We start from the raw sequence: 17,947 nt of genomic DNA, 5'->3' as shown, positions 1-17,947 counted from the left end.
AAATTGGATAGGTATATGGACAGGAAAGGAATGGAGGGTTATGGGCTGAGTGTGGGTCAGTGGGATTAGGTGAGAGCAAGCGTTCGGCACGGACTAGAAGGGCAGAGATGGCCTGTTTCCGTGCTGTAATTGTTATATGGTTATAAATGTGGCAGAAGTTAAGGGGATATTTGCGTAGCGTTCTGCCTAGGTACGTTCCAATGAGACGGGAAAGGATAGTAGGGTAAAGGAACCATGGTGTACAAAGGCTGTTGAAAATCTAGACAAGAAGAAAAGAAAAGCTTACGAAAGGTTCAACAAACTATGTAATGATAGATAGAGAAGATGATAAGGCTAGCAGGAAGGAGAATAAAATGAAATTAGGAGAGCCAGAAGGGACAATGAGAAGGCCTTTGGGAGCAGGATTAAAGAAAACCCCAAGATATTCTTCAAGTATGTGAAGAGCAAGAGGATAAGATGTGAGAGAATAGGACCAATCAAGTGTGACAGTGGAAAAGTGTGTATGGAACCGGAAAGATAGCAGAGGTACTTGATGAATGTTTTGCTTCAGTATTCACTATGGCAAAGGATCTTAGCGATTGTAGAGATGATTTACAGTGCATTGAAAAGCTTGAGCATATAGACATTAAGAAAGGTGATGTGCTGGAGCTTTTGGAAAGCATCAAGTTGGATAAGTCACTGGGACTGGACGGGATGTACCCCAGGCTACTGTGGGAAGTGAGGAAGGAGATTGCTGAGCCTCTAGCAATGAACTTTGCATCATCAAAGGGGATGGGAGAGGTTCTAGAGGATTGGAGAGTTACAGATGTTGTTCCCTTATTCAAGAAAGGGAGTAGAGATAACCCAGGAAATTATACACCACTGAGTCTTACTTCAGTGGTTGGCAGTTGATGGAGAAGAACCTGAGAGGCAGGATTTATGAACATTTGGAGAGGCATACTATGATTAGGAATAGTCAGCATGGCTTTGTCAAAGGCAGGTAGTGCCTTACGAGCCTGATTGGATTTTTTGAGGATGTGACTAAACACATTGATGAAGGAAGAGCAGTAGATGTAGTGTATATGGATTTCAGCAAGACATGCCATGCAAGACTTACTGAGAGAGTAAGGAGGCATGGGATCCAAGGGGACCTTGCTTTGTGGATCCAGAACTGGCTTGCTCACAGAAGGCAAACAGTGGTTGTAGATGGGTTATTTTCTACATGGAGGTCGGTAACTAGTGGTATGCCTCAGGGATCTGTTCTGAGACCCCCTTCTCTTTGTGATTTTTATAAATGTCCTGGATGAGAAAGTGGGGGGATGGGTTAGTAAATTTGCTGATGACACAAAGGTTGGGCATTGTGTGGAGGGCTGTCAGAGGTTACAGCAGGACATTGATAGGATGCAAAACTGGGCTGAGAAGTGGCAGATGGAGTTCAACCCAGATAAGTGTGAAGTGGTTCATTTTGGTAGGTCAAATATGATGGCAGAATATAGTATTAAAAGTAAGACTCTTGGCAGTGTGGAGGATCAGAGGGATCTTGGGGTCCAAGTTCATAGGACACTCAAAGCTACTGTGCAGGTTGACTCTGGTTAAGAAGACATACGATGCATTGGGATTGAGTTTAAGAGCCGAGAGGTAATGTTACAGTTGTATAGGACCCTGGTCAGACCCCACTTGAAGTATTGTGCTCAGTTCTGGTCACCTCACTATAGGAAAGATGTGAAAACTATAGAAAGGGTGCAGAGGAGATTTACAAGGATGTAGCCTGGATTGGGGAGCATGCCTTATGAGAATAAGTTGAATGAACCCGACCTTTTCTCCTTGGAGCGACGGAGGATGAGAAGTGACCTGTTAGAGGCATATAAGATGATGAGAGGCATTGATCGTGTGGATAGTCACAGGCAGACAGACAGACATACTTTATTGATCCCAAGGGAAATTGGCATTTTCCTAGAGCTGAAATGGCTAGCATGAGAGGACACAATTTTAAGGTGCTTTTAGAAGTAGGTACAGAGGAGATGTCAGGGGTAAGTTTTTTACGTAGAGAGTGGCGAGTGCATGGAATGGGCTGCCAGCGACAGTGGTGGAGACAGATACGAAAGAGTCTTTTAATAGACTTCTGGATAGGTACATCGAGCTTAGAAAAATAAAGCGCTATGGGTAACCATTGGTAATTTCTAAAGTAAGTACATGTTCGGTACAGTATTGTGGGCCAAAGGGCCTGTATTGTGCTGTGGGCTTTCTACGTTTATATGTTAGAAAGGGAGTTGGGATAACCATGGGAATTATAAACCATTGTGTCTTACTTCAATGGTGGAGAATTGGAAGAGAATCTTAAGAGACAGGATTTTTCAGTATTTGGTGAAGCGTAGTCTGATGAGGAAGCAGAATCAAGTTAATGTCACTGAAATGTAAAGTGCCATGGTAGTTAGCGTGATGCTATTGGAGCTCGGGGCATCAGAATTCAGAGTTCAGTCCTGGCATCCTCTGTCAGGAGACTCTGTACGTCCACTCTGTGGAATGTGTGGGTTTTCTACAGGTCCTCCAATTTCCTCCCATAGTCCAAAGACATACGGGGTAGGTAAATTATCCCATGATTAAGTTGGGATTAATCGGGGTTTTTGGGCGGTCAGCGTGAAGGGCCAGGAGGGCCTATTCTGCTCTGTATCGCTAAATGAAAAATATAATAAATGTGTCATGTACCAACAGTGCAGTACAAAACATAAAAATCCATACAATAAAAATGTGTATTAAATAGTACTTTACAAAGAGAGTAAAAAATAATTGTGAGGTAGTGTACACCGATTCATTGTCCACTCTGAAATCTGGTGGCAGAGGGAAATAAGTTGTTTTTAAGCATTGAGTGTGTAGGGATAGACACCATGGCTTTGTGAGGGACAGGTCATGTCTCCTGAGTCTGACTGAATCATTTGAGTATGTGAAAAAGCACATTGAAGGTGGAGCAGTGGATATGGTGTATATTAATTTTAGTAAGTCGTTAGTAAGGTTCCCCATGGTGGGCTTATTCAGAAAGTCAGGAGGCATGGGATCCAGGAAACTTGACTGTGTGGATTCAGAATTGGTTTGCCCAGTGAAGTTTGCAGATGACACAACAGTTGGTGGAGTTGTGAACAGCGTGGAGAGCTGTCGTGGGTTACAACGGGACATTGATAGGATGCAGAGCTAGGCTGAGAAGTGGCACATGGTGTTCAACCCAGGAAAGTGTGAAGTGATTCACTTTAGAAGGTCAAATTTGGCAGAATACAGAGTTAAAGGCAGGCTGCTTGGCAGTGTGGAGGAACGGAGGGATCTTGGGTTCCATGTCCATAGATCCCTCAAAGTTACCTGGCAAGTTGATAGGGTTGTTGAGAAAGGCATATGATGTGTTGGCCTTCATTAGTCAGGGACTTAAGTTCAAGTACTACGAGATAATGTTATACAGGTCTGTAAAAGTTAGACCACACTTGGAATATTACATTCAGTCCTGATCTCCTCATTATAGGAAGAATGTTGGAAGCTTTTAGAGAGGGTGCAGAAAAGATTTAACCAGAATACTACCTGGATTAGAGGGCATGTCAAATGAGGATAGGCTACATGAGCTAGGACTTTTCTCTCTGGATTGAAGGTGGATGAAAGGAGACTCGATAGAGGCATATAATATGATAGGACTCATAGATCCAGACTTTTTCCCTGGGAAGAGATGGCTAATACAAGGATGCATCATTTTAAGGTGGTGGATGTCAGACCCAAGTCCTTTACACTTAGAGCAGTGGGTACATGGAACATTCTGCCACAGGTGGTGGTGGAGGCAGATATATAAGGGACACTTAAGAGACTCTTAAGATAGATACATGGGCAATAGGAAAATGAAGGGGCATGTAAGATTATAGGGTTAGATTGATCTTAGTTGGTTAAAAGGTTGAGCAACATCATGGACAGAAGGGCTTGTACTGTGCTGTAATTTTGTATGTTAAACTTTTACTACAATTTCCCCCTTGTATCTTCATCCATAAGTTTGGATGTATATTGTCCTTCAGTAACTCCACACACCTGTTAATTGCTGTCTTTGCTGACCTGTATTAACTTTTGAGCCTCCAGTACTTCTGATATAAAGCTTCCATAAATACCATCTTCAGCCATCAGAGCACATTTTGTACACAGACAGTACAGCAGCCAAGGACATTGGTTTGATATATCCTACTTATTTTCCTGTTACCACTTTTATCAGTAAGCATTATTATTGCAATTTCAAATGAACAATTGTGTGATTTTTTTTTTGCTTAGAATTTGTTTAATAAACTGGTGGCATTAACAGAGGAGGCCCGTAAAGCTTACCGTGATATGGTAACAGCCTTGGAGCAGGAACAAGCTGAGGAGGCACTGAAGCACACCAGGAAAGTTCCACACATGGGCCATTCTCGTAACCCTTCTGCAGCGAGTGCCATTTCATTTTGTAGTGTGATATCTGAGCCTATTTCCGAAGTAAACGAGAAGGAATATGGTGAGTGACTACTCTTCAGATTATTTTGCCAACTTGGAAGTATTAGCAAAACTCTTGTGCAATGAGATAGCCAATGTGATGGCCCCTATTCAAGTACAGCACCTGCCCTCTAATCCAAGCAGCATCTTGGTAACCCTCTTCTGCACCATCTCCAAAGCCTTAAGAACCTTCCTATACTAGGTGGCCAGAACTGTATGCAGTACACTAGATGTAGCCTAACTAGAGTTTTATGAAACTGCAAAAAACTTACTGACTTTGAACTCAATGCCTCAACTAATAAAGATAAGCATGTCATATGCCTTATTAACCACCCTATCAACCTGTGTAACTACTTTCAGGGAGCTATAAGCTTCTTTCCCAATGTCCCTCTGCTCATCAATGTTGTTAAGGCCTTCCCCTTAACAGTGTACTGTTTCTTTACATTTGTTTGACTAAAGTGCAACACTTCACATTTGACTGGTTAAATTCCATCTGCCATTTCTTTACCCATATCTACAACTGATCTATATCCCACTATCCACAGCATCCATAGAGCAACCTGTTTGTCCCTGATGGACTGTACGTTAAAGCTACATAATCTAAAGATTGATCTAATTCTAAAATTATTTATTTCTCTACATTTGGGACTTGTATTTTTCGTTTTGTTATCTAATGTTAATCTTTAATCATAAAATGTATTTGTTTTTAAGAAACAAACTGGCGGAACATGGTGGAGGCTACTGATGCAGCTGATGGTTCTGAGATAGAGAAAACCATACCAAGTGCAACTATCGTCCTGCAGAAGTCCACAGGTTTTCCGGCAGTTTCTCACAATGCTAACAAAACTGTCTTGGGAACAGCAAGTACTTCCTCTATGGGTCAGATATCTCATCCAACAAAGCCCACTGGTTCAGACAAGGAAGATGGAAAAGCTGATGATATGTTAGAGTGGGCCTCTCAGCAAAGTACTGAGACTGGGTCACTTGATGGCAGCTGCAGGGATGTTCTTAATTCCTCCATGATTAGCACCACAAGTACTCTTGTACCAGACATGCTTGAGGAGGAGGGAGATGATGATGAAGAGGAGGATGAGGAGGACGAGGAGGAAGAAGATGATATCCCTGAACCTGTTGCTATTGTGGTAACACTTAGCAGTAGAATTGATGATTGGGTATCAGAAGCACAGAAGACACTGGAAACTTTGCAGCTTAGCAAAAATATTGATGGTACAGAGGAAGATCACAGTGGGCAATGTGATGCAGAAGAACACGAAATGGTGGAGCAAGCAGATGCGATCGCAGAGAGTGAGGGCTCTCAACCTGGAGAAGCAGAGAGAGACATCTAATAATTGCAGCCCCAGACCAGCAGATTGGTTGTTTTCTGGTAAACTCATGAAATTACAAAAATACACAAGCAAATGTAACTGTTAAAAGTATTTTAATCCCACTAATGGTAATGCTTTGTTTAAAATGGGTTCAAATGTAGTGGAAAGTATAAATTTATTTCAAACAGTAAGAATATGATGTGCAAATTTAGAAACCAAAGGCATTAGACATAAAATGCTTAAAAATATTCTTCAATATTTGGCATTTTCTGTTGGATTTATTTCTCCTTTGGACTTGGTAAATATATATATCCCCACCTACCAACTTAACCATTGTTAGCACTTAATTGGATCAAATTATAAAGATGATCATTAATATTAATACCTAACTGTAGTTTTTTTGAGCAATCATTGAGTCTATCCCAGTTACTGTAAACAAAACATCACTGACCTCAGGAACATGTATAGGAACAAATAGTAAAAGTCTGCTGTTTATAACTTAATTCAATTTCACTTGTACGGATAGATCATAAAGTCACATATTGAAAAATTCTGTCTTTTCAAAATCTGTCCTCTACTGACCCTAACCTCAGTGTCTTTGTCAAACATGAAATGTTTTTCTAGATGGTTTATGAAAGTTTTTTCTGAATCTTTGGAGAAAATGTAAAATATGTTGACAGGAGGAAAAAGCCAGCAGTTTTGTTTACAAGAAATCCAGTCTCTTGTGTGACAGTAGTTTTATATCAGAAAATAATTTGACTGATATTTTTAAAAAAATCTCTACACAATTTAAACAGCAAAATGGTGATGTTTCTAAGAGATATACTCATTGCACAACTGTGATTTGTGATCTGCATTGTGCAATATGTGGCACCTAATTGATGGATGCATGTAACCATACCTCTATCTAATGAAATTAATGTTACTTGTGTTTTTTAAAAGCATTTCTTGGACCTAATATGAATTTCCTTATATCAGCATTGTATAATTGATTTCAGGGAAAGTTGATAAAATGGATGTTATACAGCTCTTTATTGGCCTTTTCTATATGGATATTACTACTTTGCTGCCATCCAAAATGTTTTGGACTGGAACCTGGAAAATAATATGACAGCTGGCCATGTGTGTGCATGGGATATACTAGAAACTAGTTCATTTTAATTGACATGAACAGGTGAAATTTTGTTACCTTGTACAACACATTTACACAACATCAAGTGTACAATAGCTGTTCTGTCTTAATTATGGTTCCTTTATGTAGCATCAGGCTTGCAATTCTGGATTGCATGATAGGTATTCTTTAAATACCATTTTTGACTATTTGCATAGTTATAAACTTTACTTGCACTGTTGCTTACAGCAGTAAATTATTCCTTCAATGCAGCTTCTTCATGGTAATAAAGGCAATGGGATTCTTTTGTATATTTTTAAGTTGTAAATTGGTCCAATGTTCAAAGGTAACATAGACAGATCCACCTAAGCTTAAATGTGTTCATCAGCTGCACTTGATAATGCAAATGAGACCTCTATCCTTTTAATTGCATCATGATTGTGATGGGAAATCTGTGTTGTGCTATATTGGTTGCAGGTTGATGTCATAAAATACAAATATATAGGGGCAAAGTAGTTTAAATATGTCATAAAAATCATTTTAAGATCAGACCTTCAGCTCTATCTGTACACTGACAAAGTAAACCTTTTAGTTGCAAGTCTAGGTGTAAAGAAATTAAATTTTGTTTGCATTTTTTGCTCAAATTGAAGTTTCAGGATTTATGTCATGCACATCAACTAAATGCAAGTTTTCTTTAATGACAGGTGGTGTCTAAAAGTGTTTTCCTTTGACAGACTGTGCAGCACTAAAACTTGCACATTTGAACAAACTTTTATAGTGGCTTATAGAAACCAAATTAAATGGAAGAATACATCTCATTCAAAATGGTACAGGACTTTGACGGGAGAATTTTTCACCTACTCTCATATGCAAAAACTTAAAATACTTTCACAATGAAAACTTTGTTGCTTCATGGAAATGATGGAAGAACTCTGCTGGTGTATGGTGATGTTATACAATATTTAATATTCCACAGTAATGCATTATTTTGATGTTCAGAAGTTGGTACTTCCTTGTGGCACCAGTAGGTTGTGCACAACTTGATCTATATAGCAACATCTGGTGCTAGAAAACTTTAAGAAATTATTTTTTAATCTTTATAGAGTTCACATACTTATCTTTTTTGTTTCATAATTCCATTTGTAAATTTTTACCCAAAATAGAACTATTCATATACAGAACAATGGCAACTTTCAAATAATCTTTAGTATTTAATTCATGATAAAGAATAATATATTATGCAAAAAGACTTTCAAAGATTGTTATCTTAGTTTATAATTTAACACCTTTCTATTGTAAGCAGGTGCCCTGAGCGGGTTTAGGTTCAACTTTGTATTAACACATAAACAAAGATGGTCCATCAAGTTGGTGGTAAAAAGCTAACATAATATTCATTGTATTTCAGGCTGTATTGTACTAATAGTGTTGATAGCTTTGTGATTGTTGCTGTTATCACTTAGTAGGAACCAGTTTTTTTCATGTACATTGATCTTATTTTGAATAGCAAAGGATATGTTTCTGTTTGGTTAAATTCCTGGGACAGCTTATGTTGGGTGAGTATAGGATTTATTAGACTTCTAGCACTCAGTACTACATGAATTCCAAATGTGTCCAACTGTGTAAAGTGACCTGATCCTTGATTTATAAAGAATGAAAATCGTAACATTTGTCTGATCTATGCTGTAGGCTAAATTGTACATTTGTATTTTCTCCTGAGAGGCTCTGAAAACAGACTGTTAATATTCTTTAATGTGCCTCTTCCTGTATGCTAGTTTGATTTCTATTTTATTGTTTTCATTTGGAATCTAATTCAAAATAGGCAATTGCAGAAATTTGATAATTGGAAATATGAAGGATAATGTGTATTTTTGCTTGTGTGACCAGCATATGTCATTTCATTTAATGTACATAATTCCATAATTAACATGTTATACTTGCACTATGTAAATATCAGAATTTTTCCTTCTGTATCTAATAAACTTACTGATTATAAAATTTTCCTTGCTTTGTGTAATTCATTACCAATTTTATTTGGACATTCAGCTTTGAAAAATTGACTCTGATGTCTAAGATTTGTTTTGAACTTTGGTTACAGAACATTTATTTTTGTGTGCCTGGATAAATATGAATTACTCCTGAGGTACAATTACTCTATCAAATCAGCTTGCTTTTATAGTTTTATAATAGATTGGAAAACAAAATAACAAAGATGAAAATTTATAACATATTACTTTGTTTTCCAATCTACTGTCAAAAAATAGTAGTATCTCCTTGTGCTTTATAACGTTCAAAGATTATGCTTCCACCAGATTGAGGAAGGTAATTCCAAAAAGGGAGTAGTAACAACTCAGAATGCAATGGTGAGGGCACTTAATGTTTGATAGGGGAGGATGTAAAAGAGACATGAGACTGCAGATGCTGGAATCATGAGCAACCCACAAACTGTAGAAGGAACTCAGTGGGTCAGGCGTGTTTTTATTGGGGGGGGATGGAAAGTCAACGTTTTAGGCCAAGACTGATAAAGGGTCCAGCTCAAATGAATCTCAACCTGAAGCATCGACTGCATTTTCCTCCATAGATGCTGCCTGACCTGTTGAGTTCCTCTGGCACTTTGTGTCTTGCTGAGGAGGTGGGGATGTTGTAATATTGATTTTTGGAGACCATCAGTAATGAGGGTTTTGACAACTCTTCAATGAGCACAGATGTGGAGAAATATTGGATGGTCACTGCTGAGATATGTTCTATATACTGCTAGTGGCTCAAGATCCATCAGGAGATAAGAGGGGCAAATTAGAAATGTAAGAGTTATAGGGATTATAGTAACAGCATATTTCAACTTCCCCAATTATTTCAGACCCTACCATATCCATAATACCACCAACCTTATGTCTTAATGAATTTGCTAACCCAGGCATCCACATTTTCTTCCAAATCATTTTGGGGTCCCTACAAAACAGCATGAGTCACAGGCCTCCAGCCAGAATAAGTCCCATTAACACTCTGTTTTCTATAGGCAAGCTAATTCTGAATATACAGTAAATGGCTAAGTCACTCTGCATGTTGGAGCATTTGGATATTCTAGACCATGTATACAAAGGAGATATTAGATGACACGAGGGGATTTGTGGGATGCATCTCCAAGTTGCTGTGAGAGATGAGGAATGAGATGCTGGGACTTAGCATCATATAGTGCCGTTAAAGATGGGCAGAAATGATGATGTGGACATCACTGAGTCATGGCTTATGGTTGGGAGCTTAACATCCAAAAGTGCACAATGTATCAAAAGGACAAGCAGAGCGTGGCTCTGTTGGTAAAAAATTAAATCAAATCCTTAGAAAGAGGTAACTGGATCAGAAGCTGTAGAATACTTGTTGGTAGAGTTAAGAAACTTGTGAGTTGTATATAGGCTTCAAAACAGTAGACAGGAAATAAGGTACAAATTACTGTGGGAGATGGAAAAGGCATGTCAAAAGGGCAATATTATGATAGTCATGGGATTTCAATATGCAGACAGATTTGGAAAATCATGTTGGTGCTGGATTCCAAGAGAGGGAATTTGTAGAATGCCTACAAGATGGCTTTTTAGAGTAGCTTGTGGTTGAACCCACTAGGGAAAAGGCAATTCTGGATTGGGTGTTATGTACTGAATCTGATTTGATTAGAGAACTTAAGATCAAGGAACCCTTTAGAGGCAGTGATCATAATATGATAGAATTCTCCCTGCAGTTTGAGAGAAAGAATCTAGAACAGATTTATCAGCTTTAGAGTGGAGTAAAGGGAATTATAGAGGCATGAGAGAATTGCCGGCCAAAGTTGATTGGAAGTGGACACTAGTAGGGATGATGGCAAAACAGCAACTGCTGGCATTTCTGGGAGCAATTTGAAAGGTGTAGGACAAATAGATCTTCAAGGAGTAGTATTCTAGTGGGAGGGCAAAGCAACCATGGCTGAGAAGGAAAGTCAAAAACAGCATAAAAGGAAATGAGTGTACATAATGCAGCAAAAATTAGTTGGTGGTTAAAGGATTGAGAAGATTTTTAAAAATGAACAGAAGGAAACAAAAAAGCAACAGGAGACAAAAGATGAAATGTGGCTGTGCTAGCCAATAATATCAAAAAGGATAGCAAAGTTTTTTTAGATATATAAACTGTAAAAGAGAGGTGGGAGGTATCGGACCACCAGAAAATGATGCTGAAGAGGGAGTAATGGGGGACAACGAAATGGTGTATGAACTTGAGTATTTTGTGTCAGCACTGTGACAATGATTTAAAAGTGTTGGGCAGAAGTGTGCGTATATTGCTATTACTAAGGAAAAGGTGCTTAGGAACCTAAAAGGTCTGAAGGTAAGTCAACTGGACCAGAAGGACTACACTCCAGGGTTCTGAAAGAGGTAGCTCAAAAGATTGTGAAGGCATTAGTAGAGATCTTTCAAAACTTTGGATTCACAGGAGAACTGAAATTTTGCAAATGCCACACCACACTTTAAGGGTGGGACATAAAAGAAAGGAAATGATAGGCCAATTAGCCTGTTCAGTGGCTGGGAAGATGTTGGGACTCTTTTTTTTATTTAGAGATATAGTGTGGAACAGGCCCTTCCGGCCCAATGAGCAATGCTGCCCAGCAACCCACCAATGATCCCTAGTCTAATCACAGGCCACGTTATAATGACCAATTCGGTACATCTTTGGACTGTGGGAGTAAACCACAGCACCTGCTGGAAACTATACACAGGGAGAACAGACAAACTCCTTACAAAATGGCACTGGAATTGAACTCCAAAACCACAATCTGCAATAGTATCATGCTAACTTCTAAGTTACCATGGGACCATGAGGTTTAGGGGTACTTGGAGACAGATAGACCAAAGTCAGCATGGTTTCTTTAAGATAAATCTGACAAATATGTTAAAATTCACTGAGAAAGTAACAGGCAGGATGGACAAAGGAAAGTCAGTAGATATTGTTTACTTAGATTTTCAGAAGATCTTTGATAAAGTGCTGCACATGAGACTGCTAAATAACATAAGAGCCCATGCTCTTATGACAGAATATTGACTGGCAGGAGGTAGAGGGGGGAATAAAGGGGGTCTTTTCTGATTGGCTGCCGGTGACTGGTGATTTTTCCATGGGGGTCCACATTGGGATTGTTTTTTTCAGGTTATATGCCAGTAATTTGGATGAGGAAATTGATGATTTGGTGACCATCATGGATGGCGGGGTGGCAGTGTTGAAGAAACAGGCTGCAGAAGGACTTAAACAGATTAGAATAATGGGCAAGGAAGTGGCAGGTGAAATACAGTGTAGGGAAGTGTAAAGTCAGGCTCATTGGTAGCAGAATAAAAGTGCAGACTATTTTCAAAATAGTCATGTAAAAGTTCAGCACAAAACAGGCCATTCAACTCATCTAGTCTGTGCCAAACCACTTAAATTGCCCACTCACATTGACCTGCAGCGAGACCACAGCTCTCCATACCCTTTACCATCCATATACTGACCTAAACTTCTCTTGAATGTTAAAATTAAGCTTGCATGCACCACTTGCACTGGCAGTTTGTTCCTTAAGCTCGTAAACCCTCTGTGTGAAGAAGTTTTCCCTCATGTTCCCCTTAAACCTTTCACCTTTTACGCTTAACCAATTACCTCTAGTGGTAGTCCCACCCAACCTCAGTGGAAAAAGCCTGCTTGCATTTACTGTATCTATACCTCACATATTTTTGTATACCTACTCTCAATCTTCTACATAAGAAGGTAAAAAGTCCAAACCTAACAAACCTTCCTTCCAAGTCAGTTCCTTCAGTCCCAGCAACATCATTGTAAATTTTCTCTGTACTCTTTCAACATTTTTACATCTTTTTTATAGATAGCTGACCAAAGTCGCACATAATACTCCACATTAAGCCTGCTTTGTACAACTTCAACATAACCATAGAACACTACAGCACAGTACAGGTCCTTCAGCCCTACATGTTGTGCCGACCCATATAATCCTTAAAAAAACAGTACTAAACCCACAATACCACATAACCCTCCATTTTTCTTTCATCCATGTGCCTGTCCAAGAGGCTTTTAAATACCCTTAATGTTTTAGCCTCCACCACCATCCCTGGCAAGTCATTCCAGGCACTCACAATCCTCTGTGTAAGAAACTTACCCCTGATGTCTCCCCTAAACTTCCCTCCCTTAATTTTGTACATATGCCCTCTGGTGTTTGCTATTGGTGCCCTGTGAAACAGGTACTGACTATCCACCCTATCTATGCCTCTCATCAAGTCCCCTCTCATTCTTCTACACTCCAAAGAGAAAACTCCAAGCTCTGCTAACCTTGCTTCATATGACTTGTTCTCCAAACTAGGCAACATCCTGCTAAATCTCCTCTGCACCCTCTCCATAACTTCCACGTCCTTCCTATAATGAGGTGACCAGAATTGAACACAATACTCTAAGTGCAGTCTCACCAGAGATTTGTAGAGTTGCAACATGTCCTCTCTACTCTTGAACTCAATCCCCCTGTTAATGAAGCCTAGCATCCCATAGGCCTTCTTAACTACCCTATCAACCTGTGCAGCGACCTTGAGGGATGTATGGATTTGAACCCCAAGGTCTCTTTGTTCATCCACACCATTAATCCTGTACTCAGTCTTCTGGTTTGTCCTTCCAAAATGCATCACCTCACACTTGTTCAGATTGAACTCCATCTGCCATTTTTCTGCCCAACTCTGCAGCCTGTCTATATCCTCTTGTAACCTTCAACAACCTACAGCTCCATCCACAACTCCTCCAATCTTCGTGTCATCTGCAAACTTACTCAGCCATCCTTCTGCCTCTACATCGAGGTCATTTATAAAAATCACAAATAGCATGGGTCCCAGGACAGATCCCTGTGGCACTCCACTAGTCACCTACCTCCAGGCAGAATACTTTCCTTCCACAACTACCCTCTGCTTTCTTCCTTTAAGCCAATTTTTTATCCAAACAGCCAAGGCTCCACTTATCCTATGCCTCAAGACTTTCTGGATGAGTCTCTTATGAGGGACCCTGTCAAATGTTTTGCTAAAGTCCATGTAGACCACATCCACTGCCCTACCCTCATCAATTTATTTTGTTACCTCTTCAAAAAACTCTATCAGGCTCGTGAGACATGATCTTCCCTTTCTTTCCCTTTCTTTTTACTACTTTTTTTAACATTCATCTCCTTTGCTCAGTGCTTTGATTTATGAAGACCAGTGTGCCAAAAGCTTTCTTTGCACCTCTATCTACCTGTGATTCCATTTTCAATTAATTATGGACCTGTATTCCCAGATCATTTTGTTTTCCAGCACACCTCAGTGACCTACTGTTCTGTGTCAGACCTACCCTGCTTGGTCCTACTGACGTGCAACACCCCACACATATCTGCATTAAATTCCATCTGCCATTTTCAGACCATTTTTCCAACAGATCCAGATCTCGCTCCAATTTGAGTCTTCCTCACTGTCCACTACACCCCTAATCTTGGTGTCATCCACAGAATTGCTGATCTGGTTAACCACGTTACCACATTAGATAAATGTGTTGCTGAGAAGTTGGCGCAGGGGGCAGGGTTTCAGGTTCTTGGACCATTGGGATCTCATCTCTTCTGGGGAGAGCTACAAAAGGGATGAGTTGCTCCCAAGGAGACTAAAAGGGCAATGTTATGATAGTCATGGCAGATTTTAAAATGCAAGTAGATATGGAAAATCAGGTTGGTAATTGATCTCAGCATGAATTTGTTGAATGCCTACAAGGTGGCTTTTTAGAGCAGTTTGTCTGAGCCTACTAGGGGATCAGCTATACTAGATCCGGTGTTATGTAATGAACCAGAGGCAAATAGGGAGCTTAAGGTAAAAGAACCCTTTGGAGGCAGTGACCACAATATGATTGAGTTCAACTTGAAATTTGATATGGAGAAAGTTCAGTCTGATGTTACAGTATTTCAGTTGAGTAAAGGAAATTACAGTGGTATGAAAGAGGAGTGGACCAAAATAAATTGGAAGGAAATGCTGGCAGTGATGACAGCAAAGCAGTGAGGAATGTGCAGGATAGATGTATTCCAAAAACTAAGAAATACTAAATTGGAAAAATAGTACAACCATGCCTCAAAAGGGAAGTCAAAGCTAATGTAAAAGCAAAAGAGGGCATACAACAAAGCAAAAATGAGTGGGAAGAGAGGGATTGGGAAACTTTTAAAACCTGCAGAAAACAACTAAAATAATGATTAGGAGGGAAAAGATAAAATGTGAAAGCAAGCTAGCAAACAACATCATGGTGGATAGAAAAAACCATGTGTATATATATAGAATTGAGAATGGATATAGGGCCACTAGAAAATGAGGCTCAAGAAATAACAACGGGGGCCAAGGAGATGACAAGTAAACCAAATGAGTATTCTGCGTCAGTCTTCGCTGTGGAAGACACTAGCAGTGTGCCAGATATTGAAGGGTGTGAGGGATGAGAAGTGAGCGCAGTTACTACTACAAGGCAGAAGTTGCTCAAAAAGCTGAAAGACCTAAAGGAACTGTATCCTAGTCACCCAGACCAGAGGAACTGTATCCTAGGGTTCTGAAAGAGGTAGTAGTAGAGATTGTGGAGGCATTAGTAATGATCCTTCAAGATCATTGGGCTTTGGCATGGTGCCAGAGGTCTGGAAAATTGCAAATGTCACCCCGCTCTTTAAGAAAGGAAGCAGAAAGGAAATTATAGACCAGTTAGCCTGATCACAATGGTCAGGAAGATGTTGGAGTCAATTGTTAAGGATGAGGTTAAGGAGTACTTGGTGACGTAGGACAAAGTCAGCATGGGTTCCTTAATGGAAAATCCTACCTGGGGAACCTGTTGGAATTCTTTGAGGAGGTTACAATAGGATAGGTAAAGGGAATGCAGTGAATGTTGTATATTTGGACTTGCAGAAGGCTTTTGACAAGGTGACACACGAGGCTGCTTACCAAGGTAAGAGCCCATGGTATTACAGGAAAGTTACTAGCATGGTTAGAGCATTGGCTGATTAGTAGGAAGCAGTGACTGGGACTAAAAGAATCCTTTCTGGTTGGCTGCCAGTGTCTGGTGGTGTTCCGCAGGGATCGGTGTTGGGACCGCTTCTTTTATGTTGTATATCAATGATTTAGATGATGGAATAGATGGCTTTGTTGCCAAGTTTTCAGATGATATGAAGATTGGTGGAGGTGCAGGTAGAGCTGAGGAAACAGGAAGACTCTAGAATGGGCAAGAAAGTGGCAAAGGAAACAATGTTGGAAAATTCATTTCAAGACGCCTATAAGGTAAGAGCAGGGATGTGATACTTTAGAAGGCACTGGTGAGGCCTTACCTTGAGTATTGTGAACAGTTTTGGACTCTGTATCTAAGAAAATGTGTTGGCATTGGAGAGGGTTCAGTAGAGGTTCACAAGGATGATTCCCAGAACTGAAGGGTTATCATATGAGTAACATTTGATGGCTCTGGGCCTATACTCACTGGAATTTAGAAGGATGAGGGGGATCTCATTGAAACCTTTTGAATGTTGAAGGGCCGAGACAGAGTAGATGTAGAAAAGATATTACCCATGGTTGGGGAGTTTGAGACAAAAGAGCATAGCTTCAGGATAGAGTGACGTCCACTTAAAACAGAGAAATTTCTTCAGCCAGAGGGTGATGAATTTGTGGAATTTGTTACCACAGGCAGTTGTGGAGGCCAGGTCATTGGGTGTATTTAAGGTGGAGATTGATAGGTTCTTGATTGGACACAGCTTTACCAGTTATGGGGAGAAGGCTGGGGTGGAGAATGATTGAATGGTGGAGCAGACTCAATCCACCAAATGGCTGAATTCTGCTCCTATGTCTTATTATCACCCACATCGTTGATATAGATGACAAACAACAATGGACTCAGCAACAATCCCTGTGGCATTCCACTCATCATGGGCCTCCAGTCAGAAAGGCAACCATCTACTACCATTATCTAGCTTCTCCCACAAGGCCAATTTGCTACCTCATTTTGAATGCCAAGCAACTGAAACTTCTTAACCAATGTCCCATGTGGAACCTTGTCAAATGCTTTTCTAAAGTCCATGTAGACACTGCCTTGCCTTCATCAACTTTCCTGGTAACTTCTTTGAAAAATTCATAAGATTGGTTAGACACAATCTACCATGCATAAACCCATACTGAATATCCCTAATCAGTTCACATGCATCTTAATACTCATATATTCAGTCACTCAGAATACCTTCCAATAACTTTCCCATTACTGATGTCAGGCTCACCAGCCTATAATTTCCTGGTTAATTTTTAGGGCCTTTCTTAAACAACACTCCAATCTTCTGGTACCTCATCTGTTGCTAAGGATGACTTAAATATCTGTGCTAGGGCCCCTGCAATTTCTGCACTTGACTCCCACGGGGTCCAGGGAAACACCCTATCTGGCCCTGGGGATTTAGCCACCTTAATTTGCCTCACAGCAGAAAACACCTCCTCTATAATCTGTTCACAAACAGCAGAAAATTTGGAGATACTAAAAATCTGAGCAACAGACACAAAATGCTGGTGGAGCTCAGCAGATCAGGCAGCACCTATGGAAGGAAGGACATTTCAGGCTGAAACCCTTCATCAGGACTGGAGAAAGAAAAGTTGACATTTCGGTCTGAAACCCAGGTCCCTGTGTGTTGCCTTAAGGCATTTGTTTAGTATTACATTTTCGCTTTAGTAATTCGTTTGTAATTGTTTTCTAGTTAAAGTTAATGTTGTTGAAAGTAAATTCATTATCTGGGATGTAACGCGGCATGCGAAGACATCACACCTGGTTTCGCCACGTCTTGTGGGAAATACCGGTTTGGAGAAACGGGAAGGAGGGGGCTTGTATGTGCAGGATCAGCGCGAGAAAAGTTTTCATTCTATGCACTAAGAAACATCATAGAAGCAATACCGTAAGTTCATAGGATATGTTGAAGTAAAAACGTTAATGCTGATTCTGTTAAAAGTAATGACGGTTGATAAAGTTTATTTTCTTGTGCTATTGAAAGCGTTGTTGGATAGTTTGTGTG

General features: G+C 40.0%; 1 protein-coding gene across 7 annotated transcripts in view; it reads left to right on the top strand.

Annotated features, from left to right (window-relative positions):
- The window catches only part of secisbp2l (SECIS binding protein 2-like), a 197,699-nt gene extending 188,805 nt beyond the window's left edge, over window positions 1-8,894 (top strand). For 6 of the 7 annotated variants that reach the window (XM_073032863.1, XM_073032859.1, XM_073032857.1 and 3 more), the window contains 2 exons: window positions 4,267-4,483; window positions 5,173-8,894. In XM_073032863.1, coding sequence (XP_072888964.1) covers window positions 4,267-4,483; window positions 5,173-5,807 — 852 coding nt within the window. In that variant the 3' untranslated portion in view covers window positions 5,808-8,894. The remainder of the gene's footprint in view (window positions 1-4,266; window positions 4,484-5,172) is intronic. The other variant, XM_073032858.1, reaches the window with a different exon arrangement.
- The last annotated feature ends 9,053 nt before the right edge of the window (window positions 8,895-17,947 follow it).

Source organism: Hemitrygon akajei, chromosome 30 (genome assembly GCF_048418815.1).
Source record: "Hemitrygon akajei chromosome 30, sHemAka1.3, whole genome shotgun sequence".
Lineage (NCBI taxonomy): Eukaryota > Metazoa > Chordata > Chondrichthyes > Myliobatiformes > Dasyatidae > Hemitrygon > Hemitrygon akajei.
Note: the sequence above shows the minus strand (reverse complement) of the source record. Positions and strands in the feature narration are given on the sequence as shown.